The sequence below is a fragment of the Corvus moneduloides genome, chromosome Z (assembly GCF_009650955.1).
Source record: "Corvus moneduloides isolate bCorMon1 chromosome Z, bCorMon1.pri, whole genome shotgun sequence".
Taxonomy (NCBI): domain Eukaryota; kingdom Metazoa; phylum Chordata; class Aves; order Passeriformes; family Corvidae; genus Corvus; species Corvus moneduloides.
In genome coordinates, this window is record NC_045511.1 from 58,194,028 (window position 1) to 58,217,713 (window position 23,686).

Below are 23,686 nucleotides of genomic sequence, written 5' to 3' on the forward strand. Positions count from 1 at the left end.
TAAACAGGCTTGACATATTCTAAAAAAAACCCAGAGTAAAATCCAGTTAGCTTTGCTGGCACTGCAAGAGCCAGTACTATTAAACAGAAGCAGCAACAATTTCTATCAGTACAACATAAGCTAAACAGTGCAAACAAGATGACGGATCAATTATAGCAACTAGGCAACTGAGACATGCACAAATCACATGACTTCTTGAGCTTATAACTACATTCCCACATCAACTTGAAAAATGTTTCACATACTTTTCAATGGGAAGAGGATGAGGTCCAGAGACTGAGAGTTTGTAGATGAACATAAGAAATTTTCTAAATGCTTCAAAGAAAGGCCAGTGTGAGAGAAGACAGATGCATTTGTTTGAATTGATGGACTTGGAAGTAATCACTTTTCTCTCTACAGTTGTCAGAAGACCCAGCTGCGATTGCTGTTTTTCTGTTAGCAGCTCCCTGGGATAAGGCTCATAGAACTGGATAGCAGCACCGTAAACCTAAAAGATTAAGAAAAACAGCTACGCAAGTCCAGTATTTAACAGGAAATTGGGCTAGAACTTTTGGTGCATCTTTAAGTCCTCGGTGTTTGCACAAACTATAGTGCTTTTGCTGGTACCTTATGAAATGACATTATTTATGCCATATACACAAAGCAACCTTATAAACAAAGTGGTTTGAACTCTCTTCCTCATTTTCATTGCAGCTTCCTCAACAAAGTATTCATACTCAGCAAATTGAAAGGGAAGGAACCAAACCTTCATTCTGTGACAAAACCTTATTAATCATCTGGGTCAAAAACACCCCCAAAATCTCAAACTCAAACTCTCATGAAATGTTTCTCTTTAGTAAATTCCCCAATCACTACCAAACCAAACAATAAAATTATTTTAGCTTTGACTTCCTTCATTTTATCAAGCTAAACAGATACCAACCTTTTCTAATACTCCTTCCCTATTTGTCAGAGTTTCATAACTGAGTTATTCTGGTAAGCTTAGCAAAAGAAGAATAAGGAAAGAAAAACAGTAGCAGCTACTGCATCCCTGCTTGCAATAGAAGTATTAATATTTTGGACAAATGTTTTCTTCTGTTTGGAAATGGAGAAGGGGAGTGAGACACTACTAGGGGAGTGAGACAGAGTGGAAGTTGAGCTGTTATCACCAACAGAGCCAAACTGCTGTTTATTAGAGAGTCAATCACACATTAAATCACTCCCTCATACAGTTCACACACACACACAGACAGTTGGCAAGATGAAACAACAGCAAAGGCTCCCTTGCTTCATCAGGAGTACCTCTACTACCTTCCCACATGTAAGCCAAGGCACATTTTTGGTTCCTTTGTGTGCTGGTGGCCTTCCACAGATTCAGCAGACAGATCCAAATGTTAGAATTCAGATGTTTGAATTCATGCAAATTCATGCATCCCTTCATGCAAATTCAACAAGATCACTAAGTCTTGGATGCTCATTAAAGCCTTTCACATTCTCCCTCTCAGCACATACTTTTCCTCTCCCTGCCTTCCTGTTTTCTGGTAGCTAGTTATCAACTCACGTGCAGAGATATGTACAGAGCCCTATTACATAAAGTCACATAGAAGTGCCTTTTAAGGTAACCATGTGAAAACTGTAACAATTTGCTAACACATTGCTGACACACGTGTTAAGTTCTCCTTAATATGTAGCCTACACTTCCATTCCCATTACATGAAAGAACAGGGAAAGCCATGTGCTGTGAGCTTTGGTTTTGCTAAGGGTATGGTTCAGCCTACATAGGAGTAAACAGCATATACTCTTCCAGCTGCTTCCCGTTTTGGTTCACGTTCATCTCACATGAAGGCTTAAGAAATATAATTTTATAAGGAAGTATTAGATAATGTATTTCTTAAACACAGAAGAAACAATCCCCATCTATCTCCATAACAGCCACCTGAAATAAAAGCAAAAACACAGTGTGGAGCCATACCTTTTCTGCAGAAGAGCATGTCAGTACAAATGTTGAGAACACTGGTAGTGGATATTTGGTTTGAGGGTCCCAGCACTCAATAGTAGCTCCCATAGGAAGGCAGAAGAGAGGTACAGAGTCTGACAGTGGAAATGATTCATAATTCTCTTGAGGATATCTGAAAATTAAGCCTCAAGAACAGGAAAAAGAAAAGTAAGCACATTTGCTCTGTAGGCCCTAAATAATGCAAGCAATATATTTTCCACAAAATATAGGTACGCCTGACAGTTACCTGAACTTTATAACTGAAGATTATAACTGAAAAGAGAAAGTCTTTCATTTGACAGTAAGACTAAGCCATCCAAGTAACAATCACTTGAAAATAGTATATGAATACTGAAGTTATTTGTTGAGCTATTACGCTTTTAATAACTGCTCAAAACCAGTACATAGTGAAGATTTTCACATCAAGCCACTTGGGAATTACTTGTGCTATTTAAATGTGCCACTGGATTAGATTTTATTAGAAATTCCTATGAAGAAAGTGATAATTTACTGTAAAAACAGAAATAATACCTTCATTGAAAATAGGATGAACTAGCTGACTGTCCGCATTCTCTGCTACTCTGTATGTCGAATTTAAAAGAATTGTTTATCCAGCTTTCAGAAATATATCAAACTCTTGCTGTTAGAAAAAAGGCACACAAGCATGGATTTACTATTGCTGCTCATCTTGCTTGTTCTGTGCTACACCAACTTCATTATCTATTCTTTCAACTTCCGTTTGGTAATTTACTCCTTTCAAAGGAATTTGGTACACTTAGTTCTCAGCAGAAACGTTCTGAAAGTTTTTTTGGGCTTCTTCAGAAACAAAAAATAATCTGTAGCAATGCATTAAAAACCTTTTAAAAGCCAGACTTGTCATTTATTGTTCAGAATATTTTTCACTCTCCTCAAATAAGGAACAAGAAAATAGTTGTGGAACTGAAGGGAAGAAATACATTTAACTTTCATATTAAACAGAAGATGTTTAGACATAGAAAGAAATACAAGTAAGGCTGAACAGGATTTTAATTACTCCTTCTCCGTTATCACCAACACAAAAATATGAAGTCTTTTCCTACATCTGAAATGTTTGCTATGACAAAAGTTTGCTAAAGCTCCTAAGGCAGCAAGCCTGTCATAAGAACTAGAATAATAAAGAAAAATGCTATTCCCTTTTTTTTTCCCCTGGGAAAAAATGAGGAGAGCAAAGAAGGCATTATAGAAGCTGATTTCAACGGACATCCTCCAGGAACAGTATTCCCACAGACAGCACTAAATTTTTTTAAATTATTCTTTTATTTCAACAAGGCATTTGAATCCTTTTGTTAACATGTTAAGACAGCTTCTAAAACTACTTACCAGCTTTATATGCTAAAGAGTTAGAAGCTGGCACAGATTTCTTGTAACAAAGGTATACACTGGAACCCCACTGAAAGACACAAGTTTCATCTCAGAACCAGCAAAGATGACAATAATCAACAGAAATCAAGCATTTGAATATACTCCCTTTACAAAGAAATCAGATATTTTAACAAAAAGCATTACAGAATAAAATGACCAGTTGGCTGCTGAGTGCATGTAAATGACAAAAATGAGAATTCATCCTTCCCTCACTTTTCAGAGATTAGAGGATTTACATAAAATAACCACACCACCACACTACTCTCTGACCTGTTTCAACAAAAGAACAGGCAAAAGTAAAGCAGTTTAATTTCCACCTTCATGTTTCCTTGGTTATTTAAGAGTAGACTCTTTTGGGGACTTCATTAGGGGAAGTCAAGTTCTAATCATCATAACTCGTATCTTGAAGCTTTTATTGTAGTTCTGTAAACTGGTTATTGACACAGAGTTTTTGTAGTTTGTCTAAATAAACTCTACCACTCAAAAAACCTCACTTATTCCACTCCAAGCAAACTAAAAGCAAAACAGACTAAATAAAACAGAACCATTTAAAGCAAACTGAGAAACTGTAAGCAGCAATTATCATACTTACAATGTCTAAGTAACACAGGCATTAGAAATAACTAAGAAAAAAGCATTTCTGATTATACCAAATGCCAGCATCCCCAAAGAGAAGGGAAGGGATAATTAAAAGAAGAATAAATTAACATTTCATTGCACTACTCCTAAATAGCACCCAGATGAATAGACGAATATGCAAACTGAAGTAGTGAGTAAGCAGTATGAAACAGTAATTTCTAACCTGAGAGGAAATCAAAGCAACAAAACCTACAAAACCGACATCTCACACATTGTATAAAGAATGAAGGAATTATGGTTTAGTGATAGAACACAATTATAGTAGTGCTAAGAAGAGTTCAAGGACCTCCTCCTTTAAATATGCCTGTTGGGTTAAAAAAGAAAAAAAAAAAGGGAACGCAAGCTTGTAAATACTCACCATACCACAATTTAAATTCTTATCCACTTTACAGAATGTGTGAGGAGGGGTTTCCCCTTTGCTGGTAACAATGACACAGATATCTGTCACTGCCAGTGAGTTCTGAGGTCGCACTGGAGGGGCCCTTCGGTAGGTGATGAAGATGCGTTGTGAAGAAGCCGAGCTGTTGTTAACATTAGCGCAACGACCATACGGAGTAGCTTGAATCACCTCACAGCCCGAAATTATGCGTTCCTTCCCCTCATACAGAACTCTGCACACAGGAAGGAAACAGTATTATGTGCATTCAAATAGAAATGAAGTTACTTGAACGCATTCGGAGACAGCAACCTATGTCATCATTGCAACATTTTACCAGGCACCTTTTATATTGTCTTTCATCATGCAGCACTTGAGGTTGAAGAAACTGCTCAGAAATATTTAAAATTACACTGAACTCTCTGTGGGAACAAATCAGAGCTACAGAAAAATAAAATCATGCTACATTGAAAAGGATTTTAGTTATAGAACTAGTTGGAATGTTGCACTATCAATGAAAAATAAATACAAATTACAGTTTAAATTGCTCTGGACACTGGACAATTTAATCACTAAAATGCCTGCTAAGTCATTTCAATCTTGTCTTTTTCTGGTTTTTATGTTAAGTGTTCTTCGGGTTTGGGTTTTGTTGTTGTTTGTTTATATTTTTTTAAAGAAATATTTTTGGGAAAGCACAACAGAGGACAGAAGTCTGCTTCCTAGATGAATTTTTACAGGAAAAAAAAAAAATCTAAGCCCAGTAATATTTGACATTCACAGTTTGAATAACAGTGCTTAAGATAAGGAGGGAGGAAGACAAACTAATACTTTGCTCGAAAAAAGAAAAGGAAGAAATAGTAAGTACAGTTGGCTGTACTTCTAGAAAGCAGAATATATCTTACATGGCTGTACAGCAACATTCATGTGGTGTATGGATTTTTTTCTTTTTGCAAGATCACTAACTTAGTTCATCATATTCTTAGCAAAAAATGAAAGATTCTTTACAGCTTCACAGCAGCTAAATAAGCAATAACTTTTCTTTCCCTAATGTAAAGCTACTAGAAAGTCACTGTGAGACAAAATGCGGAAGCCAAAACATACACCTGAACACTTTTAATGCACAGATGCTATTACGGGACAAGCTTTATCTCCCATTCCACACCCAAATAAGCAATGGCTCCATTTGCTTGGTTCTCTGCAGTATGTACAGAGTACTTGTCACCTTCAAATCAGTTTTTATCATAACAAGACTTAGGATAAAGGTAACACATTAAACCTTTGTACTTTGTGATCTGCAGCTTCCCACTTGTATTCCATCACAACTTTAAAATAAAAAATAACCAGACAATACATATTTACTGCCCCAAAATACCTTTGGTTAAATGTTTGACAGACTACTACTAAGTATGTTTTTGAAAACTTGAAAAAGTCATGTGTCTAAGCTAAAAAAGAGTCTTCTTTCACATCCAAAAATTCTCAGACCTTTAAAAAAATATAAACTTAGAATACAAAAAATTAAAACTTTCAAAGCTACTCAAATACTCTTCCCATCATTAAATTGGAAAGCACAAATATTACCGTTTATTCTGATTCAACAGAACAAATATATATCTTGTTCAGAGTATTGATGACAAATTACAGTCCTAGAATATTTGAAAAAAGCAAAGAAATCGCATGAATTGGGACTATATTAACGTAGCTACCAGGCTGCCAATTTATTCAACTAATTCATGAAGGACAGTAATATTCAACAATTGTTTCAGTTGTAAAGACTCTGATCATCAGACTTGGTACATTTAAAACAATGTGTAGTCTCAGGTTCAAAACCAGCCTAATACCAGCATTTCCAAGTTGCAACATTAGTGTTAATACACTACCTACTGGTTCAAGATACGAAAGTACATGTAATTGAACTACTTCTAAACTATGTAATGTTCTGGAAGAACATGTATTTTGTCCTTTTATTGGGTTACCTCCTCCATAAAGTTAAGAGACCTCAAACAAAACAGAACCCCAACAACTATATGGCGGCAGCTCTCAGGTGACGTCCATTGTGCATAAGGAGTTTACATGAACTCTTCACATCACTGTCTTACATTTATCAGAAGAAAATAACTAACAGAGCAATCTCCAATAAAAGTTCCAGTTCAGTTTTATTTCAGTTTCATGTATTTTAAATAAAATCAAAAAATATAAAATTATTCCAGAAACATTTGTCAGCTGCCAGCTTATGAGAAGGAACATGGCATTAATCAGACTATTCCAGCAGCTCAGTTTAATAAGTTTACAAGTATTCTAAGAAATGTACTTTAAATGCTCAAGATTTTATCAGTGGGGTGACCTCTCACCAAAACAAAAAAGAAAATGAAAGCAACATGCACCCCCACACGTACACTAGAGAAGTATTATTAAACCCACACCATTTCCTAACCTCATGCATAGTTCTGAACTTACAGTATGATGTTGTATCTGCAAGCAAACAGAAGAATGCCACCACCCATGAATCACTCCATTTAAACAATGGCTTTAATGATTCAGAGAAAACATTCAGAAGTGATGCATGAAATACTGAACATGACACCCTGTATATACAATGTCCTCCCTGACAGGGTAAGTTTACTTCTACTTGTTTCAACTTCCAAGTGTCTGCCTTTGATTAATTAGTACTGATCATGGTTAGACTTGTTTCCTGCTTCTTTATGTTTACAGTTTGGTCTTGATCTTAGGATCACATTATTTGCTACACTATTTTATCAACATCAATACAGTTTCATTTCAAGCAAAATCCAAACCAGTTTCCTCTAGATGTTAGGTCCTTTCTTTGCAAGAAAGACTAAAAGAATCTTATCATCTCATTGTAAGACTGTTTGACATTGTACGCGGAAGTTCTCTCACGCCCAGTTTTACTGATTTAAAGTATACTTCAATGCATCAGGGAATAGAGTTTAGAAAGAAGAAATACAACCTCGTGGCTGTTGAACTAAAAACCTTAAAACGTAGAAAACTTTGCTTCTGGAAAACCATGTCAAAACAGTCAGACTTCTGTGAATTGCATTTGTCTAGGGGTGTCCAGTTTGACTCCTCCTTCTCTAGCTCCAAACAAAATTCTGTCTCTCACAGTTCTTATGCAAAATAAGCCTTTATAACTCCTCTTCCTCTCTCATTTTGCAAGTATTGAATAATAAAGGAACTTATATAAATATTGTAAGCACTAGGAAGGTCAGAAAAGTGGTGGATCAAGCAAAGGGAAAAGACTGATTTATCTTTTATTTCTACTGTCACGTCTAGTATTATTTGTCTGAACAAACAAGTTATTACTTTCATCATTATTATCCTAAGATGTTCCAAACACCCAGCTGCAGTCGTCACAGTGGTGGGATTAAGGAACAGTGGAAGATACCGACTGCTAAGAACATCTTCCAGTTTCTATTATCCTTCTTGAAATTTGAGTTCACTTTTTTTTTTAAATACATCTCTAGTAAAGAACATCATTTGTTCAATCGATATGCCTGCAGACATTTTCAGTAATCAGGCATAGAGGATCACATGGGTCCTTAGCACAGAATCCCTAAGCAAACTAGTTTCCCATACCAGTTTAAAAAAAAAAAAAAAAAAGTTTAAAAAAAATCAGAATTTCTTTACTCACACAATGCAAATTACCTAACTTTTGCATTACTTGGTATTACAAGAACCTCTGCCTCAGACAAGAATTCTGATATTCTTCCTTTTCTATACTAAATGTTGTGAATTGCAAAACCACTTGTACTTTAAAAACCATTTTTCTGTCAGGTTTTCTTCCATGTAAGAAAGATGTGCTGGAGTTCTAACAGGTTCCTAACTCACGTGTAAAACAAAGAGAGGTGAGATTTTGTTTGAAAGTCTCACTGCACCTAAACCGACAGATTTCAAATCTCAGTTCTCATCTACTTCTGGAACATCAGCAAAAAAACTGGTGAGGAAAGTAACAGAATGACAGTAATTGAATTATTTCATAGACATACAAGCTTAAGATACTAAATTTTACAGCTACATGTAGGAAAATGACCCTAGAGACCTTTTATCCTAAGAACAGACCTTTGTTTTCCCAACTAATTTCCAACTGATATTTTTTCCAACTAATTAATCTGTTTAATTCTAGGAAATGTAATATCCAGAGGCATGGCACATGGCCTAACTATATGCAAGTAGGTAACTGCAGCAGAAATTCACTCTGGCAACTTACAGACACTTAGACTCAACAAGCAGTGGACAAATAGAAAGCAACGAGGATGGAGGGAGCGGAAATACTGAACACAAGGACAGTGGCAGACAAACAGTAGAGCACGTCCCTATCTCCATCTTTTCCAAACAACGTTTGTTTAACTGCTTTCCCTAAAAATAACACTGAAAGAAATACACAGACACAACCATTTATCAAGAGTCACTTGAATGCTCCAACTATGACATAACTCAATTTTATACACATACTAACAACTCTGACATAAGAGTATGCATTTCATCCTTTCAAGGGATGTACGCTTCCTCTACATATTAAGTTCACTCAGCATGTCAGACAGGCTGAAAGGTAAAATATTCTTTCACATTGGTTCTTGAATAAAATAGTAGAAAACAGCATAAATTAGCCTTCAGACTGTACATGCATCTCTTGCCTGAACTCTACTTTTATTTGAACACACAGGAATTCTGGGATTCACAGAAAAAAACAAAGAAGAAAAAGATTGCTCTAACCATCTCTTGCACATAGTTGCAAAGCAGGGGGAACAGCAGGGGGAGAATACGCATCATTGCTCAGAGAGAAAAGACTGCCATGACGTGTTAGGTCATGACGTGTTAGGTGTGACACCCTAACTAGATCTGTCTACAACAAATACAGAATAAATACTATTTGCCAAATACCACCATCTTAGCCAACTACTTGCCTATTTCATTTACAACGTTTTCCCAAGAATTCAAGCTCCTAAGGTTGTAGGAGACACGAAATAAACATATGCTAGCCAAGTTGCCTCCTTAAAGGCACATGCTGAAGACTGATTGTTCAGGAATTCCTTTGAGGAAACACTCCCTATAGAAATTCTTCCTTCTGCTAGAACTTACTGAAGTTCAACAAATCATTCAAAATATAACTTCACACTGTAGCGTCTCTTCTTGCAGTGCCAGTCAATCACATGAGAAAAGATTATGTTAAAAATCACAGCTTCACTAAGACTAAGAAGACTATTAGAATGTAGTTTTGATGATCAAGATGAACAGAAATTAGAATGTACCAGCTTAATTATACAGCTTGAACTATAACCCTTAAGAGTGAACTGTCTTACCAGGGAGCTGCTTTCATTACTAAGATTTCCCTATCAGTCTCCCCCTGACTGAACCCTGACTGTCAGCAGGCACTCAAATAGTAGGTCAAAACCAGAGTACGTAGGCTTTATGTCCAAGCATTTAAACTGATAAATGAAATAACTAAAATTATTATAGTGTATATATAGATGCATGATACTTACTCTTTGCTATTTATTTACTAAGTAGGGAGAAAAATACACACTCTATTTTGCCATAATTGTAACAGCACCCCACAACCATGCTCTTTTATCTTTCTCATTATATCCACAGTAGTTCTACAACACCCTTATACATTTTAAAGTTGTGTCTTTTACCATAAGCATTAAAGTGAATTCCACAAAGTGGTAATTTTTGACTTCTGAAGTAATAAATTTTCAGATTAAGCATGTTAATGTTTCTGGATTTGGACTACATAAATGAATTCTGTGTTATTCTATCATCTTTCATAAAACTGCAGCAGAGAACTTAATTTCTCGTATTTTATCAGCTTCATCGCTCTCTCCCATCTTTTAAACTAAAACATTATCATTAATTTTAAAAAGACAAGTTCACTAGAAGACTGACACTTCATTTGACCTACTCGATATGAAAACACACAATAAGCAATACAGACAGTACTTTTTAAGAATTTTTCTCACATCTGTTTTCACCATCCTCTATGAAGAGTAAGATTTTATCATTATTGAAAGAGGAACTCAACAGCAATAGAAATCTCACCCAATGTCAGTAAGAGGTGGTTTGTCCCGGCCTCTCCTGTAGCAAAGAAAAAGTTCAGGACTCTTTAGACTTCCATAGTTTAAGTTGGCTTGGAGGGCTGTAGGGGTGGCTTCAACACAGGTGTATCCCTCTGGGACAGTTTCACCAGCTGATTTAATTATCACAGCAATGTCAGTAATTGGAGCCTTGGGACCAGTTGACTTTGTTTCATGTCGGCTTATTTCTTGGTCCAGGAGGGTTGCTGTGTCTGTATCAGTGAGCCCTGCCACCACGAAATAGTCAGCCACTCGTGGACCTTTGTCTTCTATCATGGCTATGTCAGTACTTCCTACGGAAAGGAAAGAGAGAGAAATCGAACACTCTGCTTTCAAACTCAAACCTCTCTCAACAACTATCAGGATTTAGAACTTACGAAAAAATTTTTGCAAATAGTAAAATTCTTATATACAGAGTTCAGTAAAATTCTAGGGATACTGCAAAACAAACTTTGACTTTTGCTGCTCAAAAAAGATACTGAAAGATACTGAGGGTAATCGGATTTCAGTTCTAGCATCACAGCAGTCATGTTTTAACACAAGGAAGTTTTAAGTGAGATAAAGGATCTCACTCAAAGCTCTTAACACAACAGCTACATAGAAAATTGCTTTGTGTTATCTATTAAACTGTCCAAGCCCTTCACAGGCTATAACTTAATGTAGGTATCCCAATCTAAAAGCATCCCTATTTTTATGCCATTACTTGTGAGCAATTTGACCACAGAATCACATTGTCTTTTTTTTTTTTTTTTGACAGAGAGAGAACAATTGCAAGTACAGGTTCACCACTTTATCCTCTGCACATTGCATCCATTTTGTTTTATAACTTAGACCTAACAGTGCAGTCTTGAGACATTCAGCTGGCGACTGTAACATCTGGAAATCATTTACAAAAATCACACATCCAAACCCACATTTCGTCAGCTGATCAGACAGTATTCATCACTGCTCAGCTTCACATTCCAGATCTGGAAAGAGTTGTTCTCCCAACACCACTGATGTTCACTAAGCATATGATGTTAAAGCAGTAAAACATAAGTTTCTATTAAGAACAAACCTAGCTGACAGCCTATGCTCAAGTACCTCAAGTACTATTTCAAGCACATAAATCTCATTAATTTTTTTTATATTTACAAGATGAATAAGACATATTTAAACAGTAGCAGTCAAGCAATGAACTTTCAGGTAGCTAGGGACCACGTTCTTCTAGATCCCTTTGTTTCCATCACCAGATTTCTGGGAATCCCATATAAAAAGTTAATGAGTAATGGAAGTCTGGTTCCCATCTCTGAATCCCACCCACCAAGGAGTGCTGGTTCATAGGTATTACCACCAAAACAGAGAAGTTTCTTGTATTCAGAATGCCCAAGTCTGGGAACTGCAGAAACACTGGCCTCTGCTAACAGAAAGGTGGTTTGGTGAAGGCAGTATAACACTGTTCCCTGCAACTTGATTTACACTCCTGTTCTTATCCTGCTCTTTCTTACTGACATTATATTGAAAAAGTATTTTCCATATTCACAGCACACAAGATTTCTAAGACTATTGATAATTAGTGTACTAAGTACCATCTGAGGCAAAAATCACTTATCCATCCTGCATATTTACTACAAAACTTTAGCATAAGATTATGCAACTCGGGTGCCAAACACTATATTGCAAGCTACTGTAACATGACAACAAATTTGGGAATGGAGGGGAAATAACTTCATGCAAATTTGTTGTACCTCTATATTCCAACTACAGTTTTTATTTTCTTACACTGAAATATCACCTTTTCAAATCCCTTCAAACCTGAAAGGAGATGTACCTGCACCCTTTAAAATATCTTCCTATAATGCTTTTCACACTGTCACTACAACGTTCTCTCAAAAACTTTTGTAGGGCAATCCATACATAGGCACAGAAGAGTTTGGCTCTCCTGCAGAGGAGAAAGCTATGGGACAGTTATTTATGTGACTAGATTTATGCCTAAAACATATGGATGCCATATCAACAGGAACAATAAAAGGTTTATGCAAATGTCAGGGTGTCATATCCTCATTCTTCAGGTGCCTAGGTCTCCTGAAGAACAAGGAAATTACTCCAGAGCCATAGCTACCTGTGAAGCTCCTATCACCTTTAGGTACAAAACTTGCATCAGTTTATCTTTACTGTCACAAAAAGCATGAAATCAGCAATAAAGTGCCTTACAGCTAAGCAAATCAGCAAGAAATGCAGGGTGAGTGCCTGCATCTCTATAAACGGGTGCTTCAGTTAAGAGATCCCTTCTCACATTGCCACTGCTCATTTCCACCTTTGCTTCTGTCCGGAACTACAGTTTGTGCAACCACATAATGAATTAGAACAAGAAATGGCTCTGGATGAATGCTAACCTGGCAGAGACTGCTTAGTGTTCAACCAGAGCAGTTCTCCAGCCATTGCCTGTGTCAGCACAAAAGCAGTAGCAGTATGACCCTTTCAGCAGCAGCACTGACTTATACTGGATTAATCATAAAACTGCAAAGTCTAAAATGTTTCATTTTGCCTCTCAGATGCTCGGAATTGTTCAGAGAATTATTAAAATAAAGAAGGAAATAAGAAATAAACAAACCACTCTCTGCTCCTCTTAAAAGAAAGTCCTGAGCTAGAGTATCTTGCAATCTGTAAAATACTGTTTGAAGTGAAATCAAATAACTGGAAAAAGCTGATAAAAACAGGAAAATGGTTGGCATCCTATAGTATTGGGGTTTTTTAACCCAAAACGTTTGTTAAATGTTCCAGACTTCTAGTAACTGGGTCACGTTCACACAGCTCAGTATTGTGTTTTCTCAATGCAACATTAAAATCATGGCCTACATTTACTTTTAGCACACAGAACAGGAAAAAAGAAAACCAGTAACAATAACAGCATACGTCAAAAATCCCACAAGAGTTTATATTTTAATCACAGCTCGAGTTCCTGGAATTGCACTAATGTTATCCCCAAATATGCTTTAAAGGGAGAACTTAGTTTTCCTGGGAGAACAGAGGGAGGAAAATTTAAAAGCACCTGAAAAAGTAAATACTAAGATTTGGAGGATTAGAACGCAAATGAAGAAAATCCATTCCTAAATTTTCATCAGTGGGGATCAATAAAACTGTAGCAATTAGTTGCTAAGGAGCATACACTTGTATCTATCATACTACATTTTTCTCTTAGCCATGGCTATGTTTTACTTCATAGAAACTCTGTGTAATATGTGGCAGGCAAAAGTCAGAGTCACCAGACAACTCAGCTGAGAAACTTGGCACAAAAGTATTGTATGTCAGCACAACATTTAGTGAGTTTTTCAAAATGTTCTGAGTCTCTCAAAACAGTTCCTTTTCCACAAGGATAAGTAAGGTTTCAAATAAGCACTGCAAGTCAGCTCTTCAGGAATTTGTTCTCCAGTTTCAGAAAGATTTAAAGCAACAGGATCACTCAAAAGAGACCTGAAAGTAAAAGTTCTTAATTAAGCCATAGTGATCTTCACTAATGCAACAGTTTTAGAAACATAAATAGACAAAGAATTAGCAGATAGCCACCACTACAAATAGAAACAGCAGAATTCATCAGGTCCAAGAATACTCTGCCTTCTGAACTGCAGGAAAAAAAAAAAAAACCATAAGATTAGTGGGGAACAAGATGAATCCACTGTTATTTTCCATTATTTTTGTGATGACTCACACAAGAACAAGTATGAACATTGCTCCTCTTAATAGACAAGGGAACAAACATTCTTCTACGAGACCATCTATCCTAAGTTTTATCACGGCAACTTTTCCCGAGAATAACTTCAAAAGCTACTGTCCTCTGTCTGTTTTCTATGAGCACAGTTCTGCACAGCACAAGACTAACAGAAAAACACAACATTTAGAAAATATTGGGATTTCTATTGTAACACACAATAGTGTGTTTTCTTGCAGGAAAAAACCTAAATACAAAAAAAAAAAAAAAATTCTAAAACTAAACACTGCTATCTTAATGTTGGATGACGACAATGCAGGATATATTGAAAAAAAAGTCAACATAAAAGTTCCATGAAAGATCTTGTTTTGAAGTCTACAAGGTACTTAATTTTGAGCCAAATAAACTGAAAACAAAAATTGGGAATTCCATTTTAAGAACATGAGCAATACTGTTTCAGGAATTACAAACCCCAGTGTCCATATGGACTCACAAGGGTTATGAAAAAACTATTTAAGTGAAGTTAGTTTTCCAATTCATTCATAGTCCTCATAAGGAAAGTTTGCTGTGAGCAGTTTAGGACCAAAAGTATTTTTTTAAATGAAGGAATAAAAGATGCACTTTTAAACCCCCCATGTTTTTCTAAAAGGAATTCCCACAGGCAGTAATTAGTTTTGTAGGTGAAAAACAAAACCAGCCAGCACAGACCACACTTTAAGGCACTTAGTACAACTAGCCTAAGACAAGATTTGTTTAGCAAAAATATGCAGGAGTGAAGAAAATAACATCTTTTCAAAGCTAAATGCCAGAAATATGACAAAATGTTCTCTCCCACAGTTCATTTAAGGCTGGCTGCTTTAAGAATACAATAGTCTTTCTCACAATCAAAATGCAATTTTATAATTCTTCATAAAGTTCTATCAAAATATAGTTAATTGCTATTATCTTCACAAAGGTCACTGCCCTTTCTTAAGGAGAGATTTCATAAGGAAATTGCCTTGGTGAAAAGGATTCCACTTTTATAGTTTTTATAGATTTTGAAAAAAATTACAATGTTAGAAATTGGTTTAGTTATTTACTAGTCTCTAAAGCACCAATTAGATTCTAAAAATCTGTAAAGTGTCAAATTATCCTCTAAAATTAGGCTAGAAAACCAGCATAAATATACAAAAAAATGGTACAGATAAATGCAGTTTTTGACAAGTGTTCTAAAGAAAAGGAAACATAAGCTTTGCAAAACTGCATACAGAAGCAACCAAGCATTTATTACAAACAATCTGACAATTTACATACAAATACTAACACCTTAAACTAACAAGAAGGCGGCATTCTTGGCAAACTGTATGTATGTATGTACTCAGTCCAGAGTAAAAATAAGACCTGGATTCAGAAATAGCCGGTTTTAAGGCTTATGTGCAGGCAAGTCCTTGAGTAATAGCTTGCTCCTTTCAGCTCCTGGAGAGTAATGTCACAAATGCTGGTATCTCAATGCACAAAACCAGTAAAATAAACATATGTCCAGAGTGTGTGTGGATATCAAGAGGTACTTTTTCAGTTCCCTTCTAACTGGAGTGCTAACTTCACATGTTCTGAAAAAAACCCAGCACAGGGCTCAGGAGGCCAACTAGCATAGCTTTACTGAGAAAAAAATCAAGTTGGTCTTAAAAAACCCTTGTATTTCCACTTCAGTAAGCACCCTACTACCTGAAAAGGCAGAAATGTCCGTAAGTGATTAATGGCTAACATGACACTGCAATTTACTAAACTTGCATCTTCTTTCACATACTGATGTTACCCACAAACTACAACGTGTGGAAACTACTACTTACAAAGTACTTGCTGTGTGGAAGCCTGTAGCATGCATACACAGCTGACTGAAGAACTCAGATGAGTTCTTTCCCTCATAACTAGAAATATTTCTGTAACCAGACTGCATAGGAAATAAGTTTTATTTCCAGACTGAAGAATAACTTCAGCACTTTTTGTTCACTGTGGTTGAAACATCTATTTTGTAAACAGCCTCCACAGTTAAAGCTTTAAGCAAGGTAGATGTTAAAATTAACTCAGGGCTTCTCCACAGATCTTTAACTTTGCAAGTGAATTATACTTGGCTATTGGCAGTAAAGAAGTTTAAAAAATGCACATGCACTGTGCTTTGACATTTACTTTTAAAATTAACTGACCTAAAGATCCCTGAAAAAACTGAATCTGCTATGCTAATTTGAGAGAGAATTCTTCTGTCTGAATAGACAGAAGACAGTGCATTTGGAGGTCATCTGCAAGACTTGGAAAACTTACTGGCTACAATCTGAGTAAGAGAGAAGCATTATGTTTCTCAACCACTGCCCTAGGAAAAACTTCATAGATAACACTGTGAGGCACCTCACTACTCAATACAGAAATACAGCTACGTGACCAAGTCTTTATAGAGGCAATTTCTCTATTATTTCCAGTGAATTCATCAGAAGAGAAAAAGGGTATACAGATTCTGAAAATACAGAAACAAACTTTCCCTGGAGTGCTAAAGAAGGGAGTTATCTTATTCTTTAATCACACAGACCATTGTATCCTGTACTGAGATTAAATAGCACTATTGGTGAAGGAAGTGAAGAACAATATGATTTCCCTTTGTATAAAAGAATCTTCATTGATGCCAGCTAAATCTTTATTTGATAACAAAAGAACCAGTGAAGAATTCCTTTTAATCAGTGAATTTGGAAGTGTCCCTTAAAACACATAAAAAGTATTACATAGTATGCACATACACCTTGGATAGGCACATTAAGTAACAAGCAAGATAGCATGCTTGTTGAGATAAACAGTATGAGCTATCTGTTAAAGCTGAAAAGACAAAAAAATGAAAACAAGATTTGTAATTGCCTTTAAAGACATGTTTGAAAAAGTTAAATCACTGTCATACCCAGCAAAGAGATACAACTGGGCTGCATTAAGCCTTCAGCTTGTCCCTCTTTCTTCTAAACACATTTCAAATATCAGAATCACAAAATGATTTGGGCTGGGAGCAGAGTGACCTTATACATCCTCTGGTTCCAACCTCCTTGCCATGGGCAGGGACACCTTCCATTAGAGCAGGCTGCTCACAGCTCCACCCAACATGGCCTTGAACACTTCCAGGGATATGGCATCCACAGTCTGGATACCCTGATTCTCTGGGCAACCTGTGACTCACCACCCTCACTATGTCGTATGTACAATCTAAACCACCCTCTTTAAGTTTAAAATTGTTGCACCTTATGCTGTGACTACAGGCCTAAAAAAAAAAATCTCCATCTAGCATTTCACAACAGTGGTAAAGATAATGGCATGACAAAGCTGGTGGGAAGAAAAAGATGACGACAGATGATTAAAAAAGACCAATGTTCGCAGATCAAACAGGTGATCCTAAATCAGAACAATAAAGTTTAATCATGTGGGGCAAGAGAAAGTAGAACTCGAAGACTTGAACTTAGCAAGTTTATCAGCAGTGAGGATCTGGACACTTAAAAACTTTTGTCTCTAGGATCATTCATAAAAATCAAATCTAAATACAATGCTAAAGGGTTGAAAATATTACTGGATATAGTGGTTAGTACTAATACTATGAATATGATTTTTTAAAACTTCACGTTAGCGAAATACGTCAACAACAGTGCTACCTTTGGCTCTTTTTTTTTTTATTTCCTAGCTGTATTCCACAGCTACAAAAAGAACACAGTGAAGGTGGTTCTCATTGTTAACTGTATTCAATAAATCTGCATGATTGTTCTTGTTCTAGTTGCCTCAGTTTTTGTCTCTGTGTAACCAGATTTCAAGAAGCTGATGCTTGAAATGACTTTGAAAAGCAGAAAGGAACACAACTATAGACTATACCTGGCAATCAAAACTTTATATACTGGATTTTTTGGTGGTTTTTTTTGCTAAACATGAAACACAGTTATGATTCTAACACACTCATGTACCCACACAGGCTTAAATGTACACAGCAAGTGCTTAAATGTACACAGCAAGTGCTAACAGTCACCTCTGTTACCATTTAACAGCCAGAACATACTGCAGCTGGCACTCCAATCGCTTGCGTGTTTCAGCATACCTTCCCTGCTACTGCTTGCATCAATATGCTTGCCCATATCATGCTCCCTTTTAAGCAAACCCATTTCTACTCAGATAAGTGGGCAACTCCAGTTTATGCACTTCACTTTCACAGCAGAAATCAGACCTTGCATGTACGTTACAGATAACTGAAAACTACTACAGAATGGAATATTATAAACTAGACTATTCCACAAAGTGAGTTCAGGAGGAGTTAGTGAGCAAGGAGGTTATCAAACACTTAAAATGGCACTTGCAGCACACAGGGAAGTCACACAGACATGTCTGTATATAAGTTCTCTGAAGCACGTTTTACAACGTGTAAGAATATGAAGTGCATCTATATACACACGCACATATACACCCCACAACAAAAGACAAGGTAAGGTGACATTACTTCCAGCATACCATTAGTACTGAACAGGGTTAAAATAGAAAAAAAACATAGTCCACAAACTATTAGCCAGTCAGTCAACAGCAAGAGAAAAAAATTATTAGAAATGTTTTTAAAGATTTCCTTTTTTTAGATTGTATATCAGATTATAACGAAAATTATTAAACAAAGTTTCAATTACGGTCACTTGACTAAATCACATGAGCATTAGAAAAACCGGAATTGCAAAAATAACTTCAGAGATGTACTGCCCACCTTCTACCTGTCTTAACACAACCAGCTGTGGAACAGGAATGGCTGGATGTCACCTGCATTTTGGTCTGAACATGCATATATGCAAATACAGGACCATTCCTTCCTAGCAGTTTTCAAGTAAACATTTGAGAATGTTGTAGTTGCACAACTGAAACATATTACAACCTACATGGTGATTATCTTATAGAGGCCTCTAACATTGGAAAAATAAACTTAAGGACAAGGTGAAAGATAAAAAGCTAGCCAGTTACATTTTAATGAAGCATTCCTACAGGATGACCTAGGACTGAGTTAATTGAACCTCAGAATATAACTTGTATCAAGGTCTGGTACTGAAAATAATCTAAACTGGCTTTTTACATCAGATAGATAAATTGTCACAAATTTGCACATATGCAAAGAAAAAAAAAGTTGACTCTGTAGTTGCTGTTTGTGTACCAGACTGTTTTCTGATTGCATATGAACATGAAAATCAGGCATAAAATGCATATAACCAGGCTTGATGGTAAAGTTGTCTAAAACATTCCAAACAGATCAGGGCACTACAGTACGAAATAAGAAGTATCATAGCAAATGACCTCAGGTAAGCAATTCCCATGGAAGCGAAGGCACCAAGCCTGGAAACAATTCAATGAAACAGCAGGGTTTTTTTTTTCCTTTCCACCTGTACAAAAAACAGTCCTAAGAGCACCAGAGTTCTGCAGACTGTGAACGTCTGAGAACAAAATCACTTGTGCATTAAACTTTTGGTATGTCAAATATAGTTGTACAGTTAATACTGAAAAACAACCTGTATTCTATAAATTCATTAAATAAATAAATCTTAACATCACATTACCATAGTTAGAACCCAAACAGCAAACACTGGCACCACAGGTCCGAAATGCAAAGATCTTTTTCACCCTTTATCTGTAACTCCTACAATGACTAAAGACAACCACAATTTTAAAAAACTTGACTAGGACAGGTGTTTGGGGTCTCTCTTTGGCAATTTCTTACTAACATTTTCATGAGAGCCACTAACAAATACACCATCCATGTAAGGGGAAACAGGTGTCTGTATTCTTCCAATACAGACTTCCTTTCCAGTTTCAAACCATGGGGTCAGAGATGATGCAAAATGTACATCCCAAGAAGAAGACGTGGTGATGAAATAAACTGACTCTGAAAATCCAGTATTGTAATAAGTGATTGCTACATAGCAATAAATCTCTAGTTTTCTCATTCATATACAGTTTGCCACTTACACATCAATTTTGTTGCTGAGAAGTCTTACAGCTTTTCAGACATGGTTTAGAAAAAAATGGAGAACACTTGGCCTTAAACAAAATACATTATTGTTACCCACTACCTTGAATTTTCTTTGCATTTGCTATGGTTTTCTGTCCTGTATGCAAAGGTTACCAGAGGAAGTGAGGAAACTAGCCAAAAATTTTCAGCTTTATATTTAATAAATTAAAATTAGTCAGAAAAGACACAGAAGAAATCTACTAACAATTTAGGATTCTGTCTTAAGAAGCAGAATTGTGCTTTTAGTCTGATTTTTTTCTGATTGCCAGCAAAACCAGTTACCACTGCTACAAAACAGTGGGGCAATGATGTGATGATATAAACGCCTGTATCAAAAATAACAAAGCTTTCAGAAGCAAAGTTTTGTGACAGCAAGTTGAATAGCTACTTATGAATTAAAAATGGCTGAAAATATCTCTAAATTAATGGACCCTGTAATCCAGGACACTCAGGAGTCTGAAAATTTGCCCCTCAGAAAAATTCTAAGTGGAGGGAAAAAAAAACCCAAACCAAAAAACCCCTAGATCTAAGAAATACCCAACCTACTCCAGACTCTCTAGGCTAATTCTACCATATTAATAATCAACAGCTTAAGTTTTCCTATTGAACAGTAATTTCAAGTTGTCCAATGGTATAAAAATTGGAGCAGTTATAGATATGTGAGGCCAACTGACCTACACAGTCTCGAGAAGCAGCTGGAATCAATGAAGGCAGGTTTGGTACCACTAAATTAAGTTCCACTGCCAAGGACAGAAAACAGAAATGGAAAAGATACAAGACAGGAAGAATGATAATCAGCAAGCAGTCCAGCTACACTCATTTAATAAACCAGTTTAATCTTGTTTCATCAGTGTTGTACCCAAACTGTTCTTTCACATAATAGAAGATGGCAACTACTCCAAAGACTGCAAAGAAAATAGTTCAAAAGAGAAAATTTAACAACAACAATAATAACAACAACATAGTTCTTAGAGCAAGAAAAGTACTTTATAAAATGCACTTACTGCCCCATTTGAAAGCTTTAAAGGTTAGCCATGCTCAGTATTATGTAATGAGTGAAACATCTGCTGCCCTGGAAACATTCTTTGTTAGAGAACTCTTTCTGTAATTGGAAACTCCTTTGGAAAAAAGCCAAATATAGTAGCCTGAAACAAAAACAAAACAGCAAAGAAAAAGTCAAAAGACAAAAAGTCCAGTGGTTAAATTTCTTCTAGGAGTCCAATCTCCTAGATTGCTTTCTGTAGGTATTTTGGTGCCCTTTTTTGGTTGGGGTGAGTGGGGACTATAACCTGGTTTTGAGATGTCAAATGAGAGAAGAAAGAATGGTGTTTCAAATTCACCCGAGGGGTTGCTCCGAGTAAGCTATAAGAATCAGAGATATTTTTTTTCTTATTGATCTACTAGGCACTGAAATAGTTAAATATTAACATTGAAATTATTTTGCCAGCATCTCCACAGACAGAGATATGCCAGATCATAGAATCATGGTTTGAATTGATTTCTCCTAAACATCTACAACACCATCAGCCATATGTCACTTGAAATCATCATCTAAATGCTCTACAAAACCAGAGTGAAAAACCCACTCACTGGTTTTGAAGAACACTATTTTCCTCATTTTATCTTTCGGTAAAAAACCACCACTGAAGGAAGACATCTTTCTTCTCTGTAGGTCTCGACATTGACAGCTCCACCATACCAAACACAGGCTGCTTCATTGATACATTCAGAGCCTCGCAGCCTATCCCCATCTCACTGAACACTTTTCGTGCCTATCAAGGGGATGATTCCCATTTCTGGTTGGCCTATGATACCAGCCTCAAACCACTTGGCTTCATGTCAGCATTTTCATTCTTCCTCAGCTGCTTTTCAAGCTTGGTGGGAGCTTATTAACACTTCAGAAGTCTGTCTTTTAATCCTCTTGCCAACTCCTCATTAAGAAACTCTCGTTTGCCAAGACATCTTAAAATTAAGTCCAAACCACACACTTGACAGCAGTTAGAATATTCATGCTTTTAGTCTTAAGCTGCAGCAGTGTACTACTTATACAGATGTATGTATCAATAAATAGTTTCCTCAAACATGAAAAAAAGCTATCAAGGGTAGCAAGCTTGAGATTCTCTGTCATGAAGTGCTAGCATGCACCAGACATGGTAAACGTGAGGTCTGACATTATACCTATTTTTGAGCGTGCTTTTAATATCATCATATGATATTCAAAATACCTATACTGTATTACTTAACACACAGTGGAGTTCTCAGACAAAACAGTTACAGGGAACTTGATTTTCTGGGATAAACGGTACAGATTTTAGGCAGTAAAGGAAGTCAAATCATTGCAAAGAGCATATCATTAATTTCTGTCATAATTTAACACATGCCTTTGTCTCTGTATTTAAGATCTTCTTCATGCATGTTCTTGTGGCTTTTTTACTGTTTTGACACACAATATATTTCTTGATTTAGTAACTGATTTAGTAATGTTTAAAATAAAAAACCCTGGTTTCCTAAAGCAGGCTATGACTATCATGGATACAATTCACAATTGTTAACATTCCTATTTCCAATTTAACCAATTAGGAATGAATTTATTTGATTTACCCAGAGAACTGATCTCAGACTTTTCCAAATTTTTTTGACATCCCAAGATCTGATCCCACATGACTTACAAAACAGCACAGCCCCCATGCTCATTTGCTGTGGCATGCACAAAGTGTTTGAGACACCCTACATTCATTTCTCTGCACAGAGTGAAGTGGAATTCACAACTTCCTCCTTTGCAAAAAAAACCCAAACCAAAACAAAAAACGCAAACAAACCAAAAAAACCCCAAACCCCAAAAAAACAAAACCACCAAAACAAACCCTTCAAGCCTTCCCCCACCAAACAAAAAACAAACAAAAACGAGCCACTCAACCAAAACCACCAAAAAGCCAGACACCTATCCCAGTCCACACAATATGCTCCCGAGTATACAGCAGTGGAACATCCTCATTTTCCTCCTTTAATTTTAACATACTACTGGCTCTTGGAAGGGACAGGTGGGATGACAGTTGTGGAGTTAGAGGATTTACCTTAGAGGTGGGCTACCATCATTTTAGTCCCTGCTCAAAAGAGAGGGCATAATCCTGTCCTCTATGATAGTTTTAGTCCCTTACATTGTTTTTTTTTAATTCCTTCTTCCTCTGCCAAGTCTAGGGCAGTACCAATGCTCCATACAGACAATATGAATAGGAATATGAATGGAGTGATACTACTTTTACACTTAACAACCTGGACAACCCAAATGCAAAGTATTTCAACTCAGACATTCAATCCAGAAAGCATTCGAGTTAATGGTGAGATTTTTAAAAAGGTACAACGGACAATTAGAGGATCAAAGCCGTTTCCCTCCTCAGATCTGTGAATCATCTGGCACTAATATAACTAGAAAAACAGTACAAAATTAGAGGAGTGACTGAGTAAATAAGACCTTTTATTCCTGGCAGAA

General features: G+C 36.3%; 1 protein-coding gene across 5 annotated transcripts in view; it reads right to left on the minus strand.

Annotated features, from left to right (window-relative positions):
* The window catches only part of DENND4C (DENN domain containing 4C), a 73,576-nt gene that overhangs the window by 43,387 nt on the left and 6,503 nt on the right, over window positions 1-23,686 (minus strand). For 4 of the 5 annotated variants that reach the window (XM_032095935.1, XM_032095934.1, XM_032095933.1 and 1 more), the window contains exons 2-6: window positions 10,446-10,773; window positions 4,374-4,626; window positions 3,335-3,404; window positions 1,952-2,121; window positions 246-487 (exon numbers count right to left, since the gene is read on the minus strand). In XM_032095935.1, the coding sequence (XP_031951826.1) occupies window positions 246-487; window positions 1,952-2,121; window positions 3,335-3,404; window positions 4,374-4,626; window positions 10,446-10,756 (1,046 nt within the window). In that variant the 5' untranslated portion in view covers window positions 10,757-10,773. Of the gene's footprint in view, window positions 1-245; window positions 488-1,951; window positions 2,122-3,334; window positions 3,405-4,373; window positions 4,627-10,445; window positions 10,774-21,200; window positions 21,323-23,686 lie in introns of those variants that run through there. The other variant, XM_032095932.1, reaches the window with a different exon arrangement.